At 36.6% G+C, this 20,740-nt stretch overlaps 3 protein-coding genes across 3 annotated transcripts in view; 2 read left to right on the top strand and 1 right to left on the bottom strand.

Annotated features, from left to right (window-relative positions):
• ube2kb (ubiquitin-conjugating enzyme E2Kb (UBC1 homolog, yeast)) overlaps positions 1 to 7,190 on the bottom strand; it is a 14,276-nt gene extending 7,086 nt beyond the window's left edge. The window contains exons 1-6 of the mRNA XM_016513971.1: positions 7,046 to 7,190; positions 6,162 to 6,255; positions 5,998 to 6,056; positions 3,252 to 3,334; positions 2,988 to 3,087; positions 2,775 to 2,903 (exon numbers count right to left, since the gene is read on the bottom strand). Coding sequence (XP_016369457.1) covers positions 2,775 to 2,903; positions 2,988 to 3,087; positions 3,252 to 3,334; positions 5,998 to 6,056; positions 6,162 to 6,255; positions 7,046 to 7,108 — 528 coding nt within the window. The 5' untranslated portion in view covers positions 7,109 to 7,190. The remainder of the gene's footprint in view (positions 1 to 2,774; positions 2,904 to 2,987; positions 3,088 to 3,251; positions 3,335 to 5,997; positions 6,057 to 6,161; positions 6,256 to 7,045) is intronic.
• A 3,405-nt stretch (positions 7,191 to 10,595) lies between these two features.
• Positions 10,596 to 16,043, top strand: smim14 (small integral membrane protein 14). The gene is made up of 6 exons (XM_016513967.1): positions 10,596 to 10,885; positions 12,286 to 12,366; positions 13,394 to 13,442; positions 13,530 to 13,678; positions 14,557 to 14,597; positions 14,704 to 16,043. The coding sequence occupies exons 2-5, from the start codon at positions 12,292 to 12,294 to the stop codon at positions 14,593 to 14,595; spliced, it is 312 nt and encodes a 103-aa protein (XP_016369453.1). The 5' UTR covers positions 10,596 to 10,885; positions 12,286 to 12,291; the 3' UTR covers positions 14,596 to 14,597; positions 14,704 to 16,043.
• Positions 16,044 to 16,532: 489 nt separating this feature from the next.
• The window catches only part of ugdh (UDP-glucose 6-dehydrogenase), a 10,953-nt gene continuing 6,745 nt past the window's right edge, over positions 16,533 to 20,740 (top strand). Inside the window, exons 1-6 of the mRNA XM_016513968.1 lie at positions 16,533 to 16,720; positions 17,768 to 17,929; positions 18,092 to 18,193; positions 18,273 to 18,473; positions 19,786 to 19,983; positions 20,127 to 20,274. Coding sequence (XP_016369454.1) covers positions 17,768 to 17,929; positions 18,092 to 18,193; positions 18,273 to 18,473; positions 19,786 to 19,983; positions 20,127 to 20,274 — 811 coding nt within the window. The 5' untranslated portion in view covers positions 16,533 to 16,720. The remainder of the gene's footprint in view (positions 16,721 to 17,767; positions 17,930 to 18,091; positions 18,194 to 18,272; positions 18,474 to 19,785; positions 19,984 to 20,126; positions 20,275 to 20,740) is intronic.

Raw genomic sequence — 20,740 nt, 5'->3', positions numbered from 1 at the left:
AACATTCTTCAAAATATCTTCTTTTGTGCACAACAGAACAAAGAAACTCATACAGGTTTGGAACAACTTGATGTAAGGAAATGATGACAATTTAAATTTTTTGGCCAAATGAAGCCTTTAAGTTTTCTGTAACATTATGTTCACATATGCAAACGTTGCATTATCTAATTAAATATGCACTCATTTGCATATATTTCCAGAATAATAAACTGAACATTGCATAAAGCCTGGTCCAATTTTTTTTTTACATATTAGAGTTAAAGGCTTTTACTGAGGGGATCTCTCTTTTAATCGCTCCATAAATCACAAAATACCGCCAGAAAAAAACCACCATATTTAGAGGTTACAGTGGGTACGGAAAGTATTCAGACCCCCTTACATTTTTCACTCTTTGTTATATTGCAGCCATTTGTTAAAATCATTTAAGTTAATTTTTTTTCCTCATTAATGTACACATAGCACCCCATATTGACAGAAAAACACAGATTTGTTGACATTTTTGCAGATTTATTAAAAAAGAAAAACTGAAATATCACATGGTCCTAAGTATTCAGACCCTTTGCTGTGACACTCATATATTTAACTCAGGTGCTGTCCATTTGTTCTGATCATCCTTGAGATGGTTCTACACCTTCATTTGAGTCCAGCTGTGTTTGATTATACTGATTGGACTTGATTAGGAAAGCCACACACCTGTCTATATAAGACCTTACAGCTCACAGTGCATGTCAGAGCAAATGAGAATCATGAGGTCAAAGGAATTGCCTGAAGAGCTCAGAGACAGAATTGTGGCAAGGCACAGATCTGGCCAAGGTTACAAAAAAATTTCTGCTGCACTTAAGGTTCCTAAGAGCACAGTGGCCTCCATAATCCTTAAATGGAAGACGTTTGGGATGACCAGAACCCTTCCTAGAGCTGGCCGTCTGGCCAAACTGAGCTATCGGGGGAGAAGAGCCTTGGTGAGAGAGGTAAAGAAGAACCCAAAGATCACTGTGGCTGAGCTCCAGAGATGCAGTCGGGAGATGGGAGAAAGTTGTAGAAAGTCAACCATCACTGCAGCCCTCCACCAGTCGGGGCTTTATGGCAGAGTGGCCCGACGGAAGCCTCTCCTCAGTGCAAGACACATGAAAGCCTGCATGGAGTTTGCTAAAAAACACCTGAAGGACTCCAAGATGGTGAGAAATAAGATTCTCTGGTCTGATGAGACCAAGATAGAACTTTTTGGCCTTAATTCTAAGTGGTATGTGTGGAGAAAACCAGGCACACAGTCCCAACAGTCCCAACAGTGAAGCATGGTGGTGGCAGCATCATGCTGTGGGGGTGTTTTTCAGCTGCAGGACTGGTTGCACTGGTTGCAATCGAGGGAAAGATGAATGCGGCCAAGTACAGGGATATCCTGGACGAAAACCTTCTCCAGAGTGCTCAGGACCTCAGACTGGAACTAAGGTTTACCTTCCAACAAGACAATGACCCTAAGCACACCGCTAAAATAACGAAGGAGTGGCTTCTCAACAACTCTGTGACTGTTCTTGAATGGCCCGGCCAGAGCCCTGACTTAAACCCAATTGAGCATCTCTGGAGAGACCTAAAAATGGCTGTCCACCAACGTTTACCATCCCACCTGACAGAACTGGAGAGGATCTGCAAGGAGGAATGGCAGAGGATCCCCAAGTCCAGGTGTGAAAAACTTGTTGCATCAAAAAGACTCATGGCTGTATTAGATCAAATGGGTGCTTCTACTAAATACTGAGCATTTTTCAGTTTTTCTTTTTTAATAAATTTGCAAAAATGTCAACAATTCTGTGTTTTTCTGTCAATATGGGGTGCTGTGTGTACATTAATGAGGAAAAAAAATTAACTTAAATGATTTTAGCAAATGGCTGCAATATAACAAAGAGTGAAAAATTTAAGGGGGTCTGAATACTTTCCGTACCCACTGTAAGTGTCAAAAAGTTATTTTTATTCTGTTTTTGTTCATTAATAACTTGGTACTTTTTGGCAAGTAGCACTGTGGCTGGCAGGCATATGTGATTACCCTTGAACAAAAAAATTTTGGTTTGTAAACAAAAGGACAATTACTAAAGTAACATTTGATTTAGATTTTAAAGTTATTTGAAAATGAACAAAAGAAAACCTGGCAATTGAATGCACACTCACTTTAAGATCTGCCACCATTCAATTAACAACTGATGGTCCACGTCCTATAGTTTTTTTTTCTTTTTCAAAAATCGCTTTAAAAGGTCTGAATTTTTAGTTTTTGAGTTGTTTGTAAAGAGGACTCGGGCATAAAAATGCATAGATATTACTGTTTCCAAACCCTGTTCCAAAACCCTTTATTTGTGATTGCACAGGTTTTCGCCCAAAAATGAAATACAGAGAGCGTTCGAGACAGACCGAGAAGAGAGGTGCTGCAATAACGTTAAATGTCAAAAATAATAATTTTTTTTTTTTTTTTGGAACAATCAAGCATAAAAACCTATTCTAGTACACCTCAAATTCAATTCAAGTAGGATTCCCTTTAAAAAAAATTTTTTAATTAAATAAATTTTGCTATTCACAAGCCACTATCATTGTATTGATCGTTAAAGATCATATATGACCAGTTTAAAACCTCACTGACAGTGGTCATTTCTTATTTATATTAAGTAATGTGCTGAAAGTTAAAGGCAACACATGCCAATAGTGTCCCATGTCCCTAAGGTTGCAAACCCCTGCTGTAGTCTGTGCATCTGAATTTTTAACCACACTACCAGCTGTCCACTTTCAGTACTTACTTTGTCAAAGCCCATTGCACAAAGTTTGTCTATTTTGCGTGTGTACTCGGGACTGGACACGGGAGCTCCAGCGTAAACGTGAGACCAGAGACGAGCGGTTTGTTTGAACATTTCTGGATTCTGCTTATACTGCAAAAAACAACAACAGTAACGTAGTTGAAAGGTTTGCAATGCTTTGTTATTGTACGTTCTCATTCAGACATGCATGTGTACCTGATTGGCTACCACAGCGTCTTGAGGATCATCTGGCTCTGCTGCAGCTAACAGAGCCTGTAGTGAGAGCAGAACTGTTCGCAGAGTCATAGCAGCAGCCCTGTGCACAGGAAGTGAAGACAGAATACAGAGGAGATGAAGAAAGAGTACAGAAAAGGGAACAGGAAAGAGAAAGTACAACAGTAATTGGGGAAATAAAACTGTGTGAAACACATTGATGACAGTAAACTACACCTGTCATGATCATTAATTATAAGCACTCACCACTGGTCTTTTAAAATGTCCAAACATATTGCCCCAGTAACTGAACTTATATTGGGATGCCAGATCTTAGTAATAAACCGCACCTGAAAAACATGTAGGAAAAATATATTTTAACTTCAAAGTCCTATGATCTTTCAAATCAAGTCAACATTAAATCATAATTGATCATACCTGCAAAAAAAAAAAAAAAACTCTTGCATAAAACAAAACAAATTAGCTTGAATTATTACCCTGATTAGAGCTCTGCACGGGCCTCAAATTTAGGCCCTAGCCCGGCCCTGGCCCGCCCCGTGTCCATAAGCTTATCAGAATTACCATCCCGATCCCGTCTTTTTTTCCCCCTTCTCCCAAAACAGCTTATACTACTGTTTCAGCTATTAAAATAGTTCAGTTTTGTATGTAATGGCAAAGTGAGTGATTATATTTCATTTCGTTTTTTTTAAGTTAATTTAGAAAAACGTTTGGAGCATTTTTTGTTCATTAAATATACGTTTTTGTTTTTTAAAGTAATGACCAAGCGGCCAGTGGCAGACAGTGAGCTGATCATAGCCTATGTTTTATCAATTTAGCCTTCTCAAATCATCACGACTCTATAGATATAAAACAGTTCAAGCATATAACAATGTTTAAATGTTAAACCTAGATAAATGTGCACTGTATCCAATCGTTTGTGTGGAGAGTGGAAGCTAAAGTGTGCTTTGCAGGACATGGAGGCGTCAGCGTGATGACTTGCATTTTTTTTTCAGTGGAAACAACTTAAAATATGCCGTCATTTTTGCTCATAAAGGTGAGAGTAATACATTATTCGGAACTGTAAAGGGTCTACTTTTATTTGTGTGCACTCACAATATCAACAAAACATTGTGCTTTTATAAAATAAAGAAAACAAACACGGTGCGCTTTCTGCCGTCTCTGTCTTGAACAGGAGTGTTTCACAAAAATGAACCGAAACTCAGTGAATACATGCCTCACAGAAAGCTTTAAATTACTACTTAACGAAATAAAACAAATCGAAAACAAAAACTCTTTCATTATAATCATAATCCGTTAAGATGCACTTCTCTCTAAAAGAGCGTCTAATGAGGAGATGGCGAGTCAGGATCGGCAACTTCATCCTTGCGACACGGACTCAGAAAACACTAGTTTATTAGTAAATAATTCAAATATCTCCTTACTATTTCCCCCTGACACATTCATGGTAATTACTTTTGCTGGGGCTTTGTGGCAAGCTTTAGCCTATTGCGTGCATTTGAACGCGGAACTCTTCCAGCTGCGCTGACGGCACTCGCTGCTGCTGCGGGACACTAAACACCGTCGAGCCGCTTTTGACAGTAGCACGGTCTCGTGCTATTTCCACCAATGCGGCAATTTTTTTTTTATCACTAATTGATGGATGTTTAAAATATAAAAAATAAGGAGAAGCCTAAAGCAGGCCCGAGGCCCGGCCCGCGTCTGAACTACGACGTGAAAATTGGCCCGATGCCCGGCCCTAGGGGCGTAAAGAAGTCGGGGCCCGTTGGGCCCGGGCTGAAATGCAGGGCTCTAACCCTGATATGACATTTCCCCCCTTTAGTCTTTAATCTTTTCATTGGTAAATAAAAATTTTAATTATCTGAAATTTTTCTGTGCAGTTTTATTTTCTGCACGCAGTCTTCATGTCTCCATAAGTAGTTAAAATCTTCAGTAATTATGGTTATTTAATTTTTATTACAAGTTTCTGTTGTTATCTCTATGTTTACAGTCAAATTTAGCACATGCAGGTATTTTTAGATAATGTTAGACACAGTAGTAGTTTGTTACTGCTTGATTAGGTTCAGTTACCACAGAAAATAGTTCTTCACTGCTTTGTTAATCAAGTCAAGTGTTGGTCCAGTTCAGGATGGAATACACTACACAACTGAAAAGACTTTAAAACACTAGTCGTCATACACTTGCCAACTTTTGTAAAGGATAACGGAGAGAAACTACACTAAAGGACTGCTAATCACACACTAACAGACGTTCAAGTTGTTACAAACAAAAATTCACTCAAACATGTGCCTTGTTGCAAGTAGACATGACAAACGGAAACAATGTGTTTTTATAATATTTCAAAATATCAAATATGTTTGATACTGTATCTTGCAAATAGATGGAATCATAGTCTGAAGCTAAAAAAAAAGTCTGTGTCCATCATACACTACACATTCGTCTGTGAAATCTGTCAACTCCGACTGGCCAAAATCTGCAGACTGGTTCTGATTTTAAGCAACTAGCTTTGACTTCTCCAGACTTTAAACCTTAAAATCTGGGCAAAAGTTATGTAGTGTATTACAGCCTTTAATCAGGTCAGTAAAATCACTTAATTGTAACCAAATGAGATCCTGCTCCTGTTCATATATCCACTGGGACAGAATTGAAGTTGTACTTTATTTAATAAAAATGTGTTTAATCCAGCAGGGGAACTGAACAATTCTCCTCCCTCTACAGATTTCAAATGGTGCTAACAATTTAGCAAGTGTAAGTTGGTAAGTTCTTTGTTTTTGATATTTTTTATTAAGTGAACATAGTTGTGTCTTTGATCACCTGGCTCCATTAAGAAATGCAAGACCCACTATTAAAAACCTAATCAATTCCTGATAGGTAATATCAAGTCTGCTATTGAAAATCCTGATTTACTTATAAACACTTCAGACTGATTTTACCTTAAATATTAACTGCAATCACTAATATTACTAAAACATCAAATAAAGATGTAAAATATTACCTTGGGTGGATTAAAAGGATATGTTTCAGGTATCTTGATTTCTAGCTGGTATCTGCCCCCTATGGTGAAAAAAAGCTTGTAAATTATAATCTTAACCAGAACATTAATGTATCTGCAAACATCATGTCAGCAATAGAGAAGACTGATGAAAATAGCCTCACTACCTTCATACGGTGTGTCTGGTGGTCCTGCTATTTCTCCCTTTAACTCTGTGAAGTTTTCATCCACCAGATCTACTTTTATTTGATTTTTACTTGTCTGTTATAAAGTAGAACAAAAATAGAAACAGGAAAAAGGATTATTAACCCAGTTAACCTTTGTGCATTTAATATAACTGGGATCAGGACAAAACGGCAGAAACAAGCCTTTAGTTAGTCAAACAAGGTTGTTTCTTTACTTCAGCTGCCCAGAACAAAGAAGTGACCAATTAAGTGGTGGGACTGTTTCAAAACAATGAGCAGCCTAGGTAGACAGCATGAAAGGGGCCTGTGGTTCCCAAAAATGTTGTCTAGGTAGGCAACTCAATGGATTTTGAAACAACCATAGTGCTGCACTACTGAAAACTACTTAAACAGTCTAACAGTCCTGCTAACTGACACTAACACAGCAAACATGTCTGGACACGACCAGTAAAAAGTATTTAAAAAAAAAAAAAGAGGAAGAATACCTTAATAGGCGACAAACACGAGTGCTAATATTATAACACACTAAAGAGGGGTTAGTGAAGCAGCTAGCAGGCTAACTATGTCAAATAGCAAGTTAGCTTAATGGCTAAAGAACGGCGTGTGCAGTCAAGAATCTAGTGGTACTTTGATATGTCCATAAATGGTTTTCACATTTCGGTCAAGGCTTTCGTCTTAAAATATCAAAGGAAACACATTTGTCAGATGTAAGACTTCCGTATATAAAGGACACATCATATGACAGTTCATGCTAACATTAGCTTAGCAGGCTAAGCTAGCTCACTGGCTTCTGGACGTTTTCCCCAAAAGTCCTTTTGTTTGCTCTTAACGGGCAGGAAAATAGAGTAAAGTAACGTTTTGCAAACCTCTTCGCTTTTCAGCACTTCTTTGAACTCTCGCTTGATCCTCTGCACAGCGATATTTGCCATGGCTGATTGATTCCTCTCTCTATCACTCCCTCTCTTTCTCTCTTCCGCTGTTTTTGAGCCTCCAGTGATAGTGCTTCACTTTCACACCTCTCCCTCTCCTCCACTCCCCTCTCTCTCCCCCCTCTCCCCTCTCTCTCTCTCTCTCTCTCTCTCTCTCTCTCTCTCTCTCTGTCTCTCTCTCTCCTAAAACAGTTCACTGAGCTCCAGTACAAACACTGGCGAGCACAATGAGAGTCTGGAAAACTCAAACACTACACTAGAACACAGCGTTTGTCCTCTTTGTTGAAGCAGGTAGTGATATTACGCAGCAGAAAAGCAGAGCTCTTGACAGATCCAGAATGCATCCAGGTCTAGTATCAGTCCTATATGGCGTGGTGCTGTCAGATGATATCGTGCTTCTACAGCGTGGATATGTTTCACTCCCACGTCCAAATCACATACGTCCAAGTGTCCATCCTCACCTCTGCACTGTTTTTGCTAAGATGTTAGGCCTATAATATTTGTAATTAACAAGTCAATAGTAAATAGGCATAAACGAATTATATGAAATATAAATTAAAACTTTTAGAATGTAACCCACAATGTGTTTAATTACACAACCATTCAAAAAGTTGAGTTTATTTATTTATTTATTTACTTGAAATGACTATTTTTATTCTGCAATAATTCATTAAACTGAAAAGTGACTGCAAACAAGCAGTTTTTTTTTTCTTTTCCAACTTTTCATCAAAGAATCCTGGGGGAAAATGCATCACAGTTTCAACAACAACATTGAGCATCACAGCTGTTTTCAGCATTGATAATAGTAAGTATTGTTTATTGAGCACCAAAATAGCATATTAGAATTTCTGAAGCATATTATTAGATTTCAGAAGAATCATGTGACACTGAAAACTGGAGTAATGGCTGCTGAACATTTTTTGTCATCACAGGAACTAATAATTATTTTTTTACACAAATATATTAAAATAGAAGACAAATTGTATACATTTTTCATGGTATTTCTATTTTTACTGTGTTTTAGATCAAATAAAACACAGTGTAGCTTGGTGACCATAAAACCTTCCAATAACATTAAAAAAAATCTTTCTTACCAACCCCAAATGTTTAAACAGTAGTGCACATAATGGATTATATATTTTATATATACACTCTGGCTGTAACCATATAAATGTGTCTTCCCTGTGTCTATCGTGGATTTTATTTTGACATCCAAAATCAAAAACTTATTCTAAGCAAGAAGAAGTCTCACTTAACATGAATATTTGTATTGATTTGTATGATACCTATATTATACTTTGCTTTAAAAGCATCTCATGTTTATATTTGTGAATGTTTTAACAGTTGAAGAAGACTGTAATTGCCCCTCTATAATAAAACCATAGAATGGTAATAAGACACTGGATTGTATGTACAACATAAATGTTTCTTAGGAATTATTATTAATTAGCATCCAAAGGCCAGTATTACTCTTACTCTTAATACTTTTTATACAAATTTCTGCCAAACATACTGCATTTTCAGAGATTAAGCTCATTGTGAAATGACTGGTTTTAAAGTAAATAGTTATTGTTTGCAAAGCATTTTAGAAAAATGATTCATAATATATTCATCATGGATTTGGTCTGTCAAACAATGCATTACAAGAGGGAGAGTTGTATAGCAGTTTCCAGAATAGTCTAATAAAAGTCTAATAAAACAAACTTGTCTTGGTTAAAAAAAAAAAAATGCAGCCTGCCAGAACTGTCTGGAGTGCAGGCATATGAACCTATAAGACTAGTCTATAATTGTATAGGTCCTTCTCTCTATTGCTCAATCACTTATTCACTCTCTCACTTTAATCATCCACTCACACACCAAGATATCACTCATCTAAGTAACAAGTAAGCTCTCTCGGGTTATGAAAAGCAGACAGTAAAGATTGTTTTGATGCAATGCACATTAAAAGTAGTTGCATGCATGTAGCATTATATGTATTTTTCTATTTTTAAATAATAATAATAATAACATGTCAATATTATAAGACATGTCATTTGTTGTTCTGATGTGTTGGGGTGACATTAAAGTAAATAGCAAGTGCAAATTCACTCTACAAAATCAAGTAGTTTGCCATTGCATGATCCCACTGTATACCAAAAGAGTTTTAATTTGTATTTAAAGGGGAAATTTAGTATGAATTTTTCATAATCCAAGCACATTTAGCAAGTCACAAATAACTCACAAGAACTAAGTTTACTTTCAGTTTTTACCAAATGCAACGTTTTCTTTGGGATGTTAGATGCATTTAGGACATTTACACACAATTTCTGATTTCCCCAAAGCTTTCCTTTCCCTTCCACAGAATGCAGTTCAATAGAAATGCTTTATTTGCAATCAGCCATGATTCATTTTCAATATTTTTTTTTCAGTATTCAGCTGGTTATGTGACCTTTCACACCATGTAAAATAAAGCATATTTTATTAAATAAGAACATTATTTTCCTGGATATGCACATTTAATATTTCAATTGAGGCATAATACTACTATAAATAGTTTAAAAATGCAAAAACAATATTACAATAATAGACAGTAATATAATTGCTAAACTGTAAAAAAACTTTAAATAATAATTCAACACATTTAAAATATCTAAAAACATTTAAAATATACAGTATATAATCGGTGTCACTTCAGATTATATTCTGTATTGATTCAGTGAAAGTTTGCAAGCTATTGTTTCTAACACAATTATGTATTTGCAGCAAATCAGAATTACAAGTATTTCTGATGCCACCATTGCCTTGTGGTTGGGGGAATAGGACCAGAAATTCAGAAATTATGCACATAAATAGACTATTTACTCTTACTATCACTAACACTACATAAACCATGATTATTGGCGGGTTTTCACTGTTAATACAACATGATTTCAATAATTTTATCCTAAATTCTGGTAAGACTCATTAGGCTACTGAGATGAGTCTTCATTTCATGTTAGTGTAGCCTTCATTATTTTTCAAAATATTGTCCAAAGTTGCTGTTCATTTCTATGTGCACAACCCTTTGCAGTTTAGATGGGGCTGAGTGACGATGATGAGCTTGCATTTTCTTAGATTAAGAGCACACAGACACACTTCATTCACACAGACACACTTCTGTGACTAGCAGTGATGTGAACTGCAAATATACATTTCATTATTTACACTCAGCCAGCAAAATGCCGATATCCAATGAATAGATGGTACGCTTTGCGAACGATGAGTAATGTAACGCCATTTCAGTGTTTACCAAAACATGCGACATTTCACGTCATGTAGCGACGTGGCTCTCATCTGTTAGTTCCACCACATCAATGTACCAATCCTACTATGGCAAAGGCTTCCCTTCTGTATATTAATATATTAGGTGTTATGTTCGTCCAGTTCGCCTTGCTGATTGGCTGAAATGTAGACGTTGACGCGCTGAAGACTTACCTCATGAATAATAATTAGGCTGCGCAATTGGACGCCTCAGGACAGATACAAATCAACGCCAGCGCAAGCTCTTTACCATTCATGAACCGAGCCTTCGCTATAGTAACATTCCTAATTTTTGCTTCCCTGATCCTTATCAAAACACAGACTGAACATCAGCCGGAGCTGGGGCCCATTGCCAAACACCAGTGTACACAAGGGAGCATTTGCACTGGATTTGGCCTGAGCTGGCGGAGACTCTCAGGGGTCAATATTCACATTTCGGTCCTCCTGGTTTGAAGCGAATGGTTTTAAATCTCTTCGAGTGAGTTGTCGAAGTCATCGGTAAGACATCTGTCTATCCAAATCTGGTTTGTTTTGCACTTGGGTAAAAATCTTATTCATGTATTTTTTTTTTGTTTGTTTTTTAAAATGCTGTCTCTATTAGGCTAAAACATTTACACTGCTTTACTGAATAAATAAACATTGAAGACGCTAATATCCCAAATAACACTGCAAAATGCTTTAAGCAAGAATAGCCTATTTTCGGCATCTCACGATGGGAAAGCATTACTTTTTATTCTTTGTTTATTGTATAGACTATTACTTAATATTTTGTGTGTTTATGAGTGGGTTTATACGTTTTTAGTGTTCAAATAGACATGTTTTTGAAGTCAGCCGGTTGAGTCGAAGAGGAAGCAAACAAAACCGAACCAAGTTACGAAAAAACCTAGCCAACTGATAGAACAAGACATTTGCATCAAAGGTCTATCAAGCGTTCGCATTATTTTGTGGAAAATTAGTGTGGTAATTCACTGTTTGTGAGTAAACTTCCTTGTTCCAGCAAACCTGATTTGGGTTTCCTTTCATTTGTTTACAGTTTCCGAGATTCAGTCATGCCTAAAATGCTAAATACTTTCAGTTATTTAAACACACGGAACAAAACAGTGCAGTTTTGAAAGCATTAGGCTACTACGTCTAGATGATGTTGGACCTAATTGCTGTGGCAAACAAATGTTTAGGAATGCGATTTTTTTTTTTTACTGCAGTATTCGATTTAGGAATTAATGAGTAGGCTAACGTTACACTCACTTCAGTCGCGCGAAGTTGATTTAACAGGAGCGTGCAGTTCAGACTCAGAGCGAATGACAACCATCACAGCATCTCACTGAAACATACTAATGCAATAATTACAATTTTACTCATATTAATTTTTAACTGTGTAATTCACATATGGGAATTTTCAATTTGTGTAATATAAATTAAAACTTGGAAAGAAATTTTTACTCCAACGTATTTGTCATTAAATCGTCAATTCTTCGTGTGACGTGGGTCAATATGAGGCTGAAATGTATTTATTTACAGTTTATGTCATGGTTTATCAAGTACTCAAACAGATTTTTTTATCCACAAACTTTAACGAATTAAAAAAAAAACCCACTGCATTAGATGAAGCTTGGGAGAGGAGTAGCAGTCTAAATATCATACAGTTTTTAGTCTAGATTGTTAACTTTACAACATTGTCAGTCCATTAGGTAACCTATTTAAAGAAGCCTACCACAGCTTTGTGCTTATTTGGATTTCAAATGTGAGTCATGCTGACATCCTTCACATGTGAAGCCATTATAATTCACCACACCCATTCAGTATTTGAGTCTCTGTGTGTGTTTAAAATAATTGAATATTATTAGTGTTTGTAATTTTTATACATTTTTTGGAATGTTTGTGAATCCTGTCTTATTCAGGAGAGGATGGCAGAGGGAGGGTTTGACCCCTGTGAGTGCATCTGCTCTCATGAACATGCCATGAGGAGACTCATCAGCCTGGTAAGTTCTTCATCTCCTTTTCTCTCTCTTTTCCAGATCAGCATTTCAAATATTATTATATACATAACTTGTATAATATATAATACAACTTGCATTTGCTTATTCCAGAAGTGCAAATAGAAATTGATCTTTTGAATTTTATTTTTACTTATTGATCATGTGCATTTATAAATGAACATAAAACAGAAGTTTAATAATTTCAGTATTATTGTAAACAACCTTGAACAAAATTGATTTTGCCCTGAAATTGACTTAACCTCCATTTACTTAGTTTTATCCAAATAACATTATTGTGTATATTTCTTGTGATTCCTTTGGAATAGTATTGTCAGGATTTTTAAAAAAATATATAATAGAGAGAAAGAGTTATAATTGAATGAATTTCACACTGGCTAATGAAGCTATGGTTCTAATAAATAATTGCCAAAATGTTTGTTTCGTAATGGTGTAGAAATCCATTTAATTTCAGTAAATAATTTCAGTTGGATGTGTGCCAATCTTTGTATGTTCCAATGGTAGTTTTTAAGAGCTGTAGTGGACTATGTAACTACATATCTTTATGAGGTTATTTTATCTTGAAAAAATTACGCTATAGGTGTTGCTATAATAATTCTGCTTTTGTAGTTTAAATAAATGGCCAGTAGATGGCGCTAGTGCTTTGGTTCACTTGGATCAGCCCAGGAATAACATTCATTTGATTCAGCTATTTGAAGTATTTTTTTTTAACAAGCATTTGAAATGAAATATACTTTGTTTCACAGAACTAATCGTTGCCTGGGTTGCGTACGTATGTGTGGGGCGGAGCTATCAAAATAGGGGCAAGACCCTTTTGGGGTAGGGGCGTGTTTGTTTTGGTGATTTCAAATATCAACATTGGCTACAAGAAATCGCTTACTCTGCCTTTAATGTTTTATGAACTAATGTAATGTAGAAGCCCACGTCCACATACACACGCAATGTTGTCATAGGGTATGTTTTTTTAATTAGCCTTTTTGATCAAATATTTTCTTTGTGATTAATTTCCAAGCTGAGGCAGTCCCAGTCCTACTGTACAGACACAGAGTGCCTTCAGGACAGTAAGTCTGTGTGTCCAAAACAAAAGCATATCACACGATAGCACATATTCTGTTATATTTTCTAACATTTGAGTCTTGTGTGTGCAGTGCCAGGCCCCAACTCCTCGGTAGAAGGGGACATCACTCTACCCATGATTATTATGGGATGGCTAGTTCTAGCTCTCATGCTCTTCTTGTTCCGCCCAGCCAGCTTGAGAGGTCCTTCAGCCAGCAGCAAGCCCTCCGGTCCCCATGGTGTAAGTCATGACAGATAATATAATGATGGTCAAACTGTGTGAGTTATCACTTACATTAGCGGACAAAAGTTTGGAATAATTACTTTAAAAAAATAATTTTAAAAAGTCTCTATGCTCTACAAAACTGCTTATTTGATTAAAAATACAGATAAGCATTAATACAGTGAAATATGATTACAATTTAATTAATAGTTCTTATTTTTATCAATGTTGAAAACAGTTTTTGCTGCTTAATATTTTTGTGGAAATCATGATGCATTTTTTCGAGATTCTTTGATGAATAGAAAATGTAAAAGAACAACATGTATTTGGAAAACAAATGCTTTGTAACATTATAAATGTCTTTACTGTCACTTTTGATGGATTTAATGTGTTCTTGCTGAATAAAAGTATTAATTTCTCACTTACCCCGAACTTAAATGGTATTGTTTAACTGTTACCACAAAAATATTAAGCAGCAAAAACAGTTTTCAAGATTGATAATGATAAAAAATATTACTTGAGGACCAACTCTGCATATTAGAATGATTTCTGAAGGATCATGTGATACTGAAGACTGGAGGAATAGCTGCTGAGAATTCAGCTTTGCCATCACAGGAGTGAATGACATTTTTAAATATATTAAAATAAAACTTTAATAATATTTCACAATAGTACTGCTTTACTGTATTTCAATCAAATAAATGCAGCCTTGGTCAACAAAAGAGAATTCTTTCAAAAACATAAAAAAAAATGACGTTTGGTCAGTAGTGTGTAAATGACCAGTACAGTGAAATAGCAGTAATCAGAAAGTGAAGCAACTCAACACTGTTAATTTACATTAATCCTTGAATTGTAATTCCTGTAGTCACTGGATGGAATTTTTTCTTCTCATTTAGAATCATGGCAGAGAACCACCAGCACCTCCTGTGGACTAGAGGTTTTTCCACTGCAAAAGATTTGATCTTTTAATCCAGCTTCCACCTGATCAGCTACTGTGGCTAATATAACTTATTAGTTTCCTTAATCATCTGTCAGTGTTTCAGATTCCAGATTCTTTAGTCCGATGAGGGGGGCTGATCTAGACAGCCACATGCATAACAAGGTGTTTCTACAACGTGTTACATTTCAAAAGAGGAAGCAAAAAGAGAAAGTTGCCCTAGTGGTGAAAATTGTTGGAGTCTAAATTTTCCCGGATTTATATATCTCTGTCTTCAATTTTTTTCTTCTTATTATTATATTTTTATTATAAAGCATTATTAGGTATTTAACAAGTTGTTAAAATGACATATAGGCCTATATAATGACATTTGCCCTAGATCAGCCTGAATATGAATTGTGATCTAAAGGAAAGGTTACCTAGAAATTGGGTGTCGTCAAAAGATTTGGGTTATTTTTGAGTAGACTGAGGTGAAGAGGAAAATGTTTCTTGTCCTGTGGTAGCCAATACATTCCAAAGCTATGATGACTTCACAGACATGATGTCATTGGTCCATGGAGGAGAATGAGCCTTGACTCTGCATTGAGTCATTCTAAACGCAGATGTAATTGAAATGAGTTAAGGTTGACCAAGACCACTTCTTAAGTAAAATTTTTGTGCAGGAGGAAATGATGAAATGGGCGTATTCCAGTTTTTACTTGGCTCTTATCACTTTTGACGTCATGGCTGTGTGGATGTTGTCATGGTCTGGGATCTGTTGACCACGGAGAGGTGGCTGATCTAAAGCAGACCTCTCCACCCTGAAGACTTTGACAATCTATTTACCCTTTGTGTATAAAAATTGCTAGAGCAATTGCTAGCATAGCTACTTGAATGCCATTCTTTGGTCTCAGTTTTTTTTTGCATTTGCTCGGGAATCATTATGTAGCTATACTAACTAAAACAGTTAGTCAAATGGTATAGGTAGCTGTCAAATTGCAGTGTTGAAAATCTAAAAACAATGTAATCTTTCAAAATAAGAAGATAAATTGGGTACTATGGAATATTGGGAATATTTGTGAAGAGTGAGATTGCCTTTTATGTTACGCTTAAAGGCAAATCTTCAAACGGTAGCACTTTGGTTGTGGCACCTTTACAGTTGTGTACAGAATGCAAAGCTCCAGAAAAACACTAAAGAGAAGATGTAAATCTGCCCCATTTCAAGTTTGGTGTAACTTACTCAAACTTCCTGTCTCTTCGGTTCTGTGAGAACGTTAGAATGTCTTGGACAACTTGGTGCAGTTGGCTGGACTAATGATTTCTGGGTAGATCAGTTAAGGTGGTGGTGTGGATTTCAGGGCATGTAAATTCTGTCTATGTATGTACACTGTTCCAATGAAACTGCTCTATGACAAAGGGCTTGATCTATGCACTTTTGGTTACTACAAATAAATACGAACAATAGCATCAGGACGTGTTTTTCTTTCGTTAAATATGGGAATGGGAATATTTGTTGGTGGTGGTTAGTCTCTTTCATACGTTTCTAATTAGAATTTGTCGATATGACTTTACTCTCGAGAGTAATTTCTGCGTCAGAAGGACCACTAATACTTTCCTTTGACGTTACGTCACCGAGACCTCTCAGTCACTGATTGGCTGCTTCTGAAACGTCTGCGTTCTCCACACGTAATGTTTCGCTTTAGTGGCATTTATGTCAAATGAAATGTCCCAGAAATCAGTTTTACCGTATTTATTTTACGTTATCTAATTAAATTAGATTTAAATAACAATAATAAACCATTTCGGTCTATGAACGTTTATTTGTTCTGTGTAAGTCACAGTCAAAATTATTTTTGATTACCGCTTACTTAGGTTAACGAGACTCTTAATTTGAAAAGACTTAATGACCCGGAAGCAGAGTTTGTCCCCTCCCTTATCTGAAGTGTTTACGTTGCTATCCCCCTCCCGGTGGGTGGGTGTGTGTTCGTTCGTAAACGTGTGTGTGTTCTGCGTGAGTTTATGTATCAAGGATATAATAGTTTTATTCATTCGGGAACAAGGCACCTCAGACGGAGGAACCTTGACTGCATACTGGCAAGTCACACAGAAGAGTGTTTAACTGAAGAACTTCACTGTGAGACGAGGTAAGTCTGTATTATAGCTATTGAAATCTTTTATATATATATATCACATAGAATTTAAAGTTGTGATTGAAGCTATAATACAGAACCTAAAACTGATCATATTCTGTAAATCTTTAAATGATAAAACAGTTTTATCATTAAGTTAAAGAGTTCCTATGTTCACGAGAACATCAGCAATCAAATCATAAATCATTTAACGACATTTTACATGTTAAAAGCATCAACAGGCAACAGTTATAAACTTGTTTTTGCGAACACAAAATTTGCGTTATTTCTATCTATCTTTAAATTTTATCATCTGTTTTTTATTATTAGTTAACTTATTCATGGCTGTTACAGCAGAGCCATACACGTTAATTAACTTAAACGGTTTCGTCTTTTGAGTCGGATTTTTTTTTTTCAATTAATCTTTTGATCTGCTGTTTCGCAAAACCGCTCTGGGCTGCGTTTCCCAAAAGCATCGTAAGCCTAAATTGATCGTAGCTCCATTGGTTTCTATGGGTCTACGATGTACTTAAATTTACGATGCTTTTGGGAAACGCAGCCCAGAACGATTCATTCACGAAGTGATGTCAAAGACCCACTGACTAATTTACCAGAGAAACGATGAGTGAGATTGTACTGATGGGTTGAAATGTAATTTACTTTACATAAACTTTAAAAACATTTTATTACCTTAATGTAATATACACGCGAGACTTAACTGATTTTAGGATTTATTTTTAATAGCATTTATTAGTGGATCACTAAATATATATTATATAAAAGAATCGCTGAATCGTATTTTGGGATGAACCGTTCAAAAGAACCGAACGTCGCAAAGGAGCCGAACTTCTCATCACTACATAAAGCCCCAGGGGGTCAGTAATATGATACTTACCAGTGACCGCCTCATGAGGCCCTGGGTCTCTGTGAAAGAGAAGGAATTGCCTTGAGATTATTTGAATGGTTAATAAGCGGCCATTCATAATTGTCTCATAATCTGTTGCAGACCATTTAAGGGCTAATTTTTTTTTAAACCTTGATTCCATCTGTCTCTTTTCTCAGATGTTTCAGATTAAAACGATTTGCTGTATAGGCGCTGGGTATGTTGGAGGTCCGACATGTAGTGTCATTGCAAGCATGTGTCCCGAGATCACAGTAACAGTAGTGGATGTTAATGAATCCCGGATCAAAGCCTGGAACTCTGACACCCTGCCCATCTACGAGGTAACAACGTTAAAGATATACATTCAAGTTAAAGGTGCACTCTGATTTATTTTCTTAATTAGAAATATTTTTACCCTTAAACAAGTGAATAGTACAACAAATTTCAAAAAGAAATGCTTGAGAATTCTTCATGAAATGGGTCTTTTCTTCTTGCTGTTGTAGCCGGGTCTGAATGAAGTGGTGATGTCTTGCCGTGGGAAGAACCTCTTTTTCTCCACAGATATCGACTCTGCCATTAAAGAGGCAGATCTGGTCTTCATTTCCGTGAGTGTGACAAACTATTTTAATGTGGTTTTGCATGTAGGTCTGTACACTGACCCAAATATCCTTCTCTTTTGCTCAGGTAAACACCCCAACTAAGACATATGGTATGGGCAAAGGTCGTGCTGCTGACTTGAAGTTTATCGAGGCATGTGCACGGCGGATTGTGGAGATGTCGGATGGGTATAAAATCGTTACGGAGAAGAGCACGGTGCCGGTCCGTGCAGCTGAGAGCATCCGCAGGATATTTGATGCAAACACCAAACCCAGCCTCAATTTGCAGGTGTGTTTGTATGAGCGGCTGATATATGGGGAACTTGACAAAAAAAATGTCCATGAGATTTAGTCCAGAATTTGAGGATCAATTGTATATAATTGTATAAAGGATATCGACTCTGCCATTAAAGAGGCAGATCTGGTCTTCATTTCCGTGAGTGTGACAAACTATTTTAATGTGGTTTTGCATGTAGGTCTGTACACTGACCCAAATATCCTTCTCTTTTGCTCAGGTAAACACCCCAACTAAGACATATGGTATGGGCAAAGGTCGTGCTGCTGACTTGAAGTTTATCGAGGCATGTGCACGGCGGATTGTGGAGATGTCGGATGGGTATAAAATCGTTACGGAGAAGAGCACGGTGCCGGTCCGTGCAGCTGAGAGCATCCGCAGGATATTTGATGCAAACACCAAACCCAGCCTCAATTTGCAGGTGTGTTTGTATGAGCGGCTGATATATGGGGAACTTGACAAAAAAAATGTCCATGAGATTTAGTCCAGAATTTGAGGATCAATTGTATATAATTGTATAAAGTAAAGTGTCACCATCCACTTTTTTTTTTTAAATCACCTTTTTGCTATTTCAAATACATGTTGTTATTTTAAACTTTCTATTCATCAAAGAATCCTGTAAAAAATTGTTTTTGCAGTTTCCACAAAAATATTAAGCAGCACAACGGTTTTAAACATTGATAATAATAAGAAATATTTCTTGAGCACCAAATCTGCATATTAGAATAATTTCTGAAAGATCATGTGACACTAAAAACTGAAGTAATGGCTGCTGAAACTTTAGCGTTGGCATCACAGAAATAAATTACATTTTAAAATATACTGAAATAGAAAACAGTCATTTTAAATTGTAGTAATAATTCACAATTGTAATGTTTTTTTACTGTATTTTATATCAAATATATGCAGCCTTGGTGAGCATAAGAGACTTCCTTAAAAAACATTAAAAACATCTTAAGGACTCCTACTGAATAGTAATGTGTGTGTGTGTACAGTATATAAATGTATGTATATGTGTGTGTATTCACTCAAATAGGACACAGTGGGGGTATTAAAAAGTTAAAGGAACTTGTTTGTCTAATTTATGTTGTGAAAATATGCTTCTACATTAGTTTGACATTTTACACAGCCATCGTCTACTTGTAAATATAATCTGGGTTAGGCTGTTGTTTTAAAAGGGATTTTCTACAAAGGTTGCTATTTTTGCCTCTCTCAAGTGAATAAACCAACTGGATTTGTGGACCTTAGGGATTTGTTCACTGCTCCTCTGTGTTAATAAATTACCTTTTCCCACCTTTGATTACAGGTTCTCTCGAACCCAGAGTTCCTTGCGGAGGGTACAGCAGTGAAGGACCTGAAGGACCCAGATCGCGTCCTGATAGGTGGAGATGAGACTCCAGAGGGTCAAAGGGCCATCAGTGCTCTCAGTGCAGTTTATGAGCACTGGGTCCCCAAATCACGCATAATCACCACCAACACCTGGTCCTCAGAACTTTCCAAACTGGTATGTATGATTTAAATATAAGAATTCAATCAATGATCAGAGTGATGAGAACGAGCCCAATAAGAATTGTAGCCAGAAAAAAGCTGAGCATTTCTGTCATAATTTGATATGTAAAACTCCTTTAATTATAATGTGTGTTTTAGGCAGCAAATGCATTCCTGGCTCAGCGCATCAGTAGTATAAACTCCATCTCTGCCTTGTGTGAATCCACTGGCGCTGATGTCGAGGAGGTGGCCAGAGCCATCGGTATGGATCAGCGCATTGGGAGCAAGTTCCTCAAAGCCAGCGTGGGTCAGTGCATATTGATATTGTGATATTGTGGAGGACTGTTTCCTGATCCTGGGAGAGTAGACTACAATGCCGGCTGTTCTGACTCACAGACTGTAAGTACGTTTTTTATATTTAAAGAATTTGCCACTGACGATTCATCAAACGCGAGTTTTGAGCAGTGTAGAGTAGCACTTGTTGTTGGTAAGGTAAGGTATGGTAAGGGGCGTAACATTTCCGTCACACGCTTGAGGTATTCGGCCAATCACAACGCACTGGATAGCTGGCCAATCAGAGCATACCTCGCTTTTCAGACCGATGAGCTTTGAAAAAATTGACGCTTTTCAGAAAAGCGGGGCATAGAGGAGAAACAGTAATGTACATTATATGGAAAATAATGTGGTTTTTTAACCTTAAACCGCATAAACATTTCATTACACCAAATACACACAAAATAATGTTATTTTTAGCAACATCATATGACCCCTTT

This window comes from Sinocyclocheilus rhinocerous, unplaced genomic scaffold (assembly GCF_001515625.1).
Source record: "Sinocyclocheilus rhinocerous isolate Xijiao unplaced genomic scaffold, SAMN03320098_v1.1 scaffold1648, whole genome shotgun sequence".
Classification (NCBI taxonomy): Eukaryota; Metazoa; Chordata; class Actinopteri; order Cypriniformes; family Cyprinidae; genus Sinocyclocheilus; species Sinocyclocheilus rhinocerous.
The sequence above is the reverse complement of the archived record's forward strand: the minus strand, read 5'-3'. Positions and strand labels throughout refer to the sequence as shown.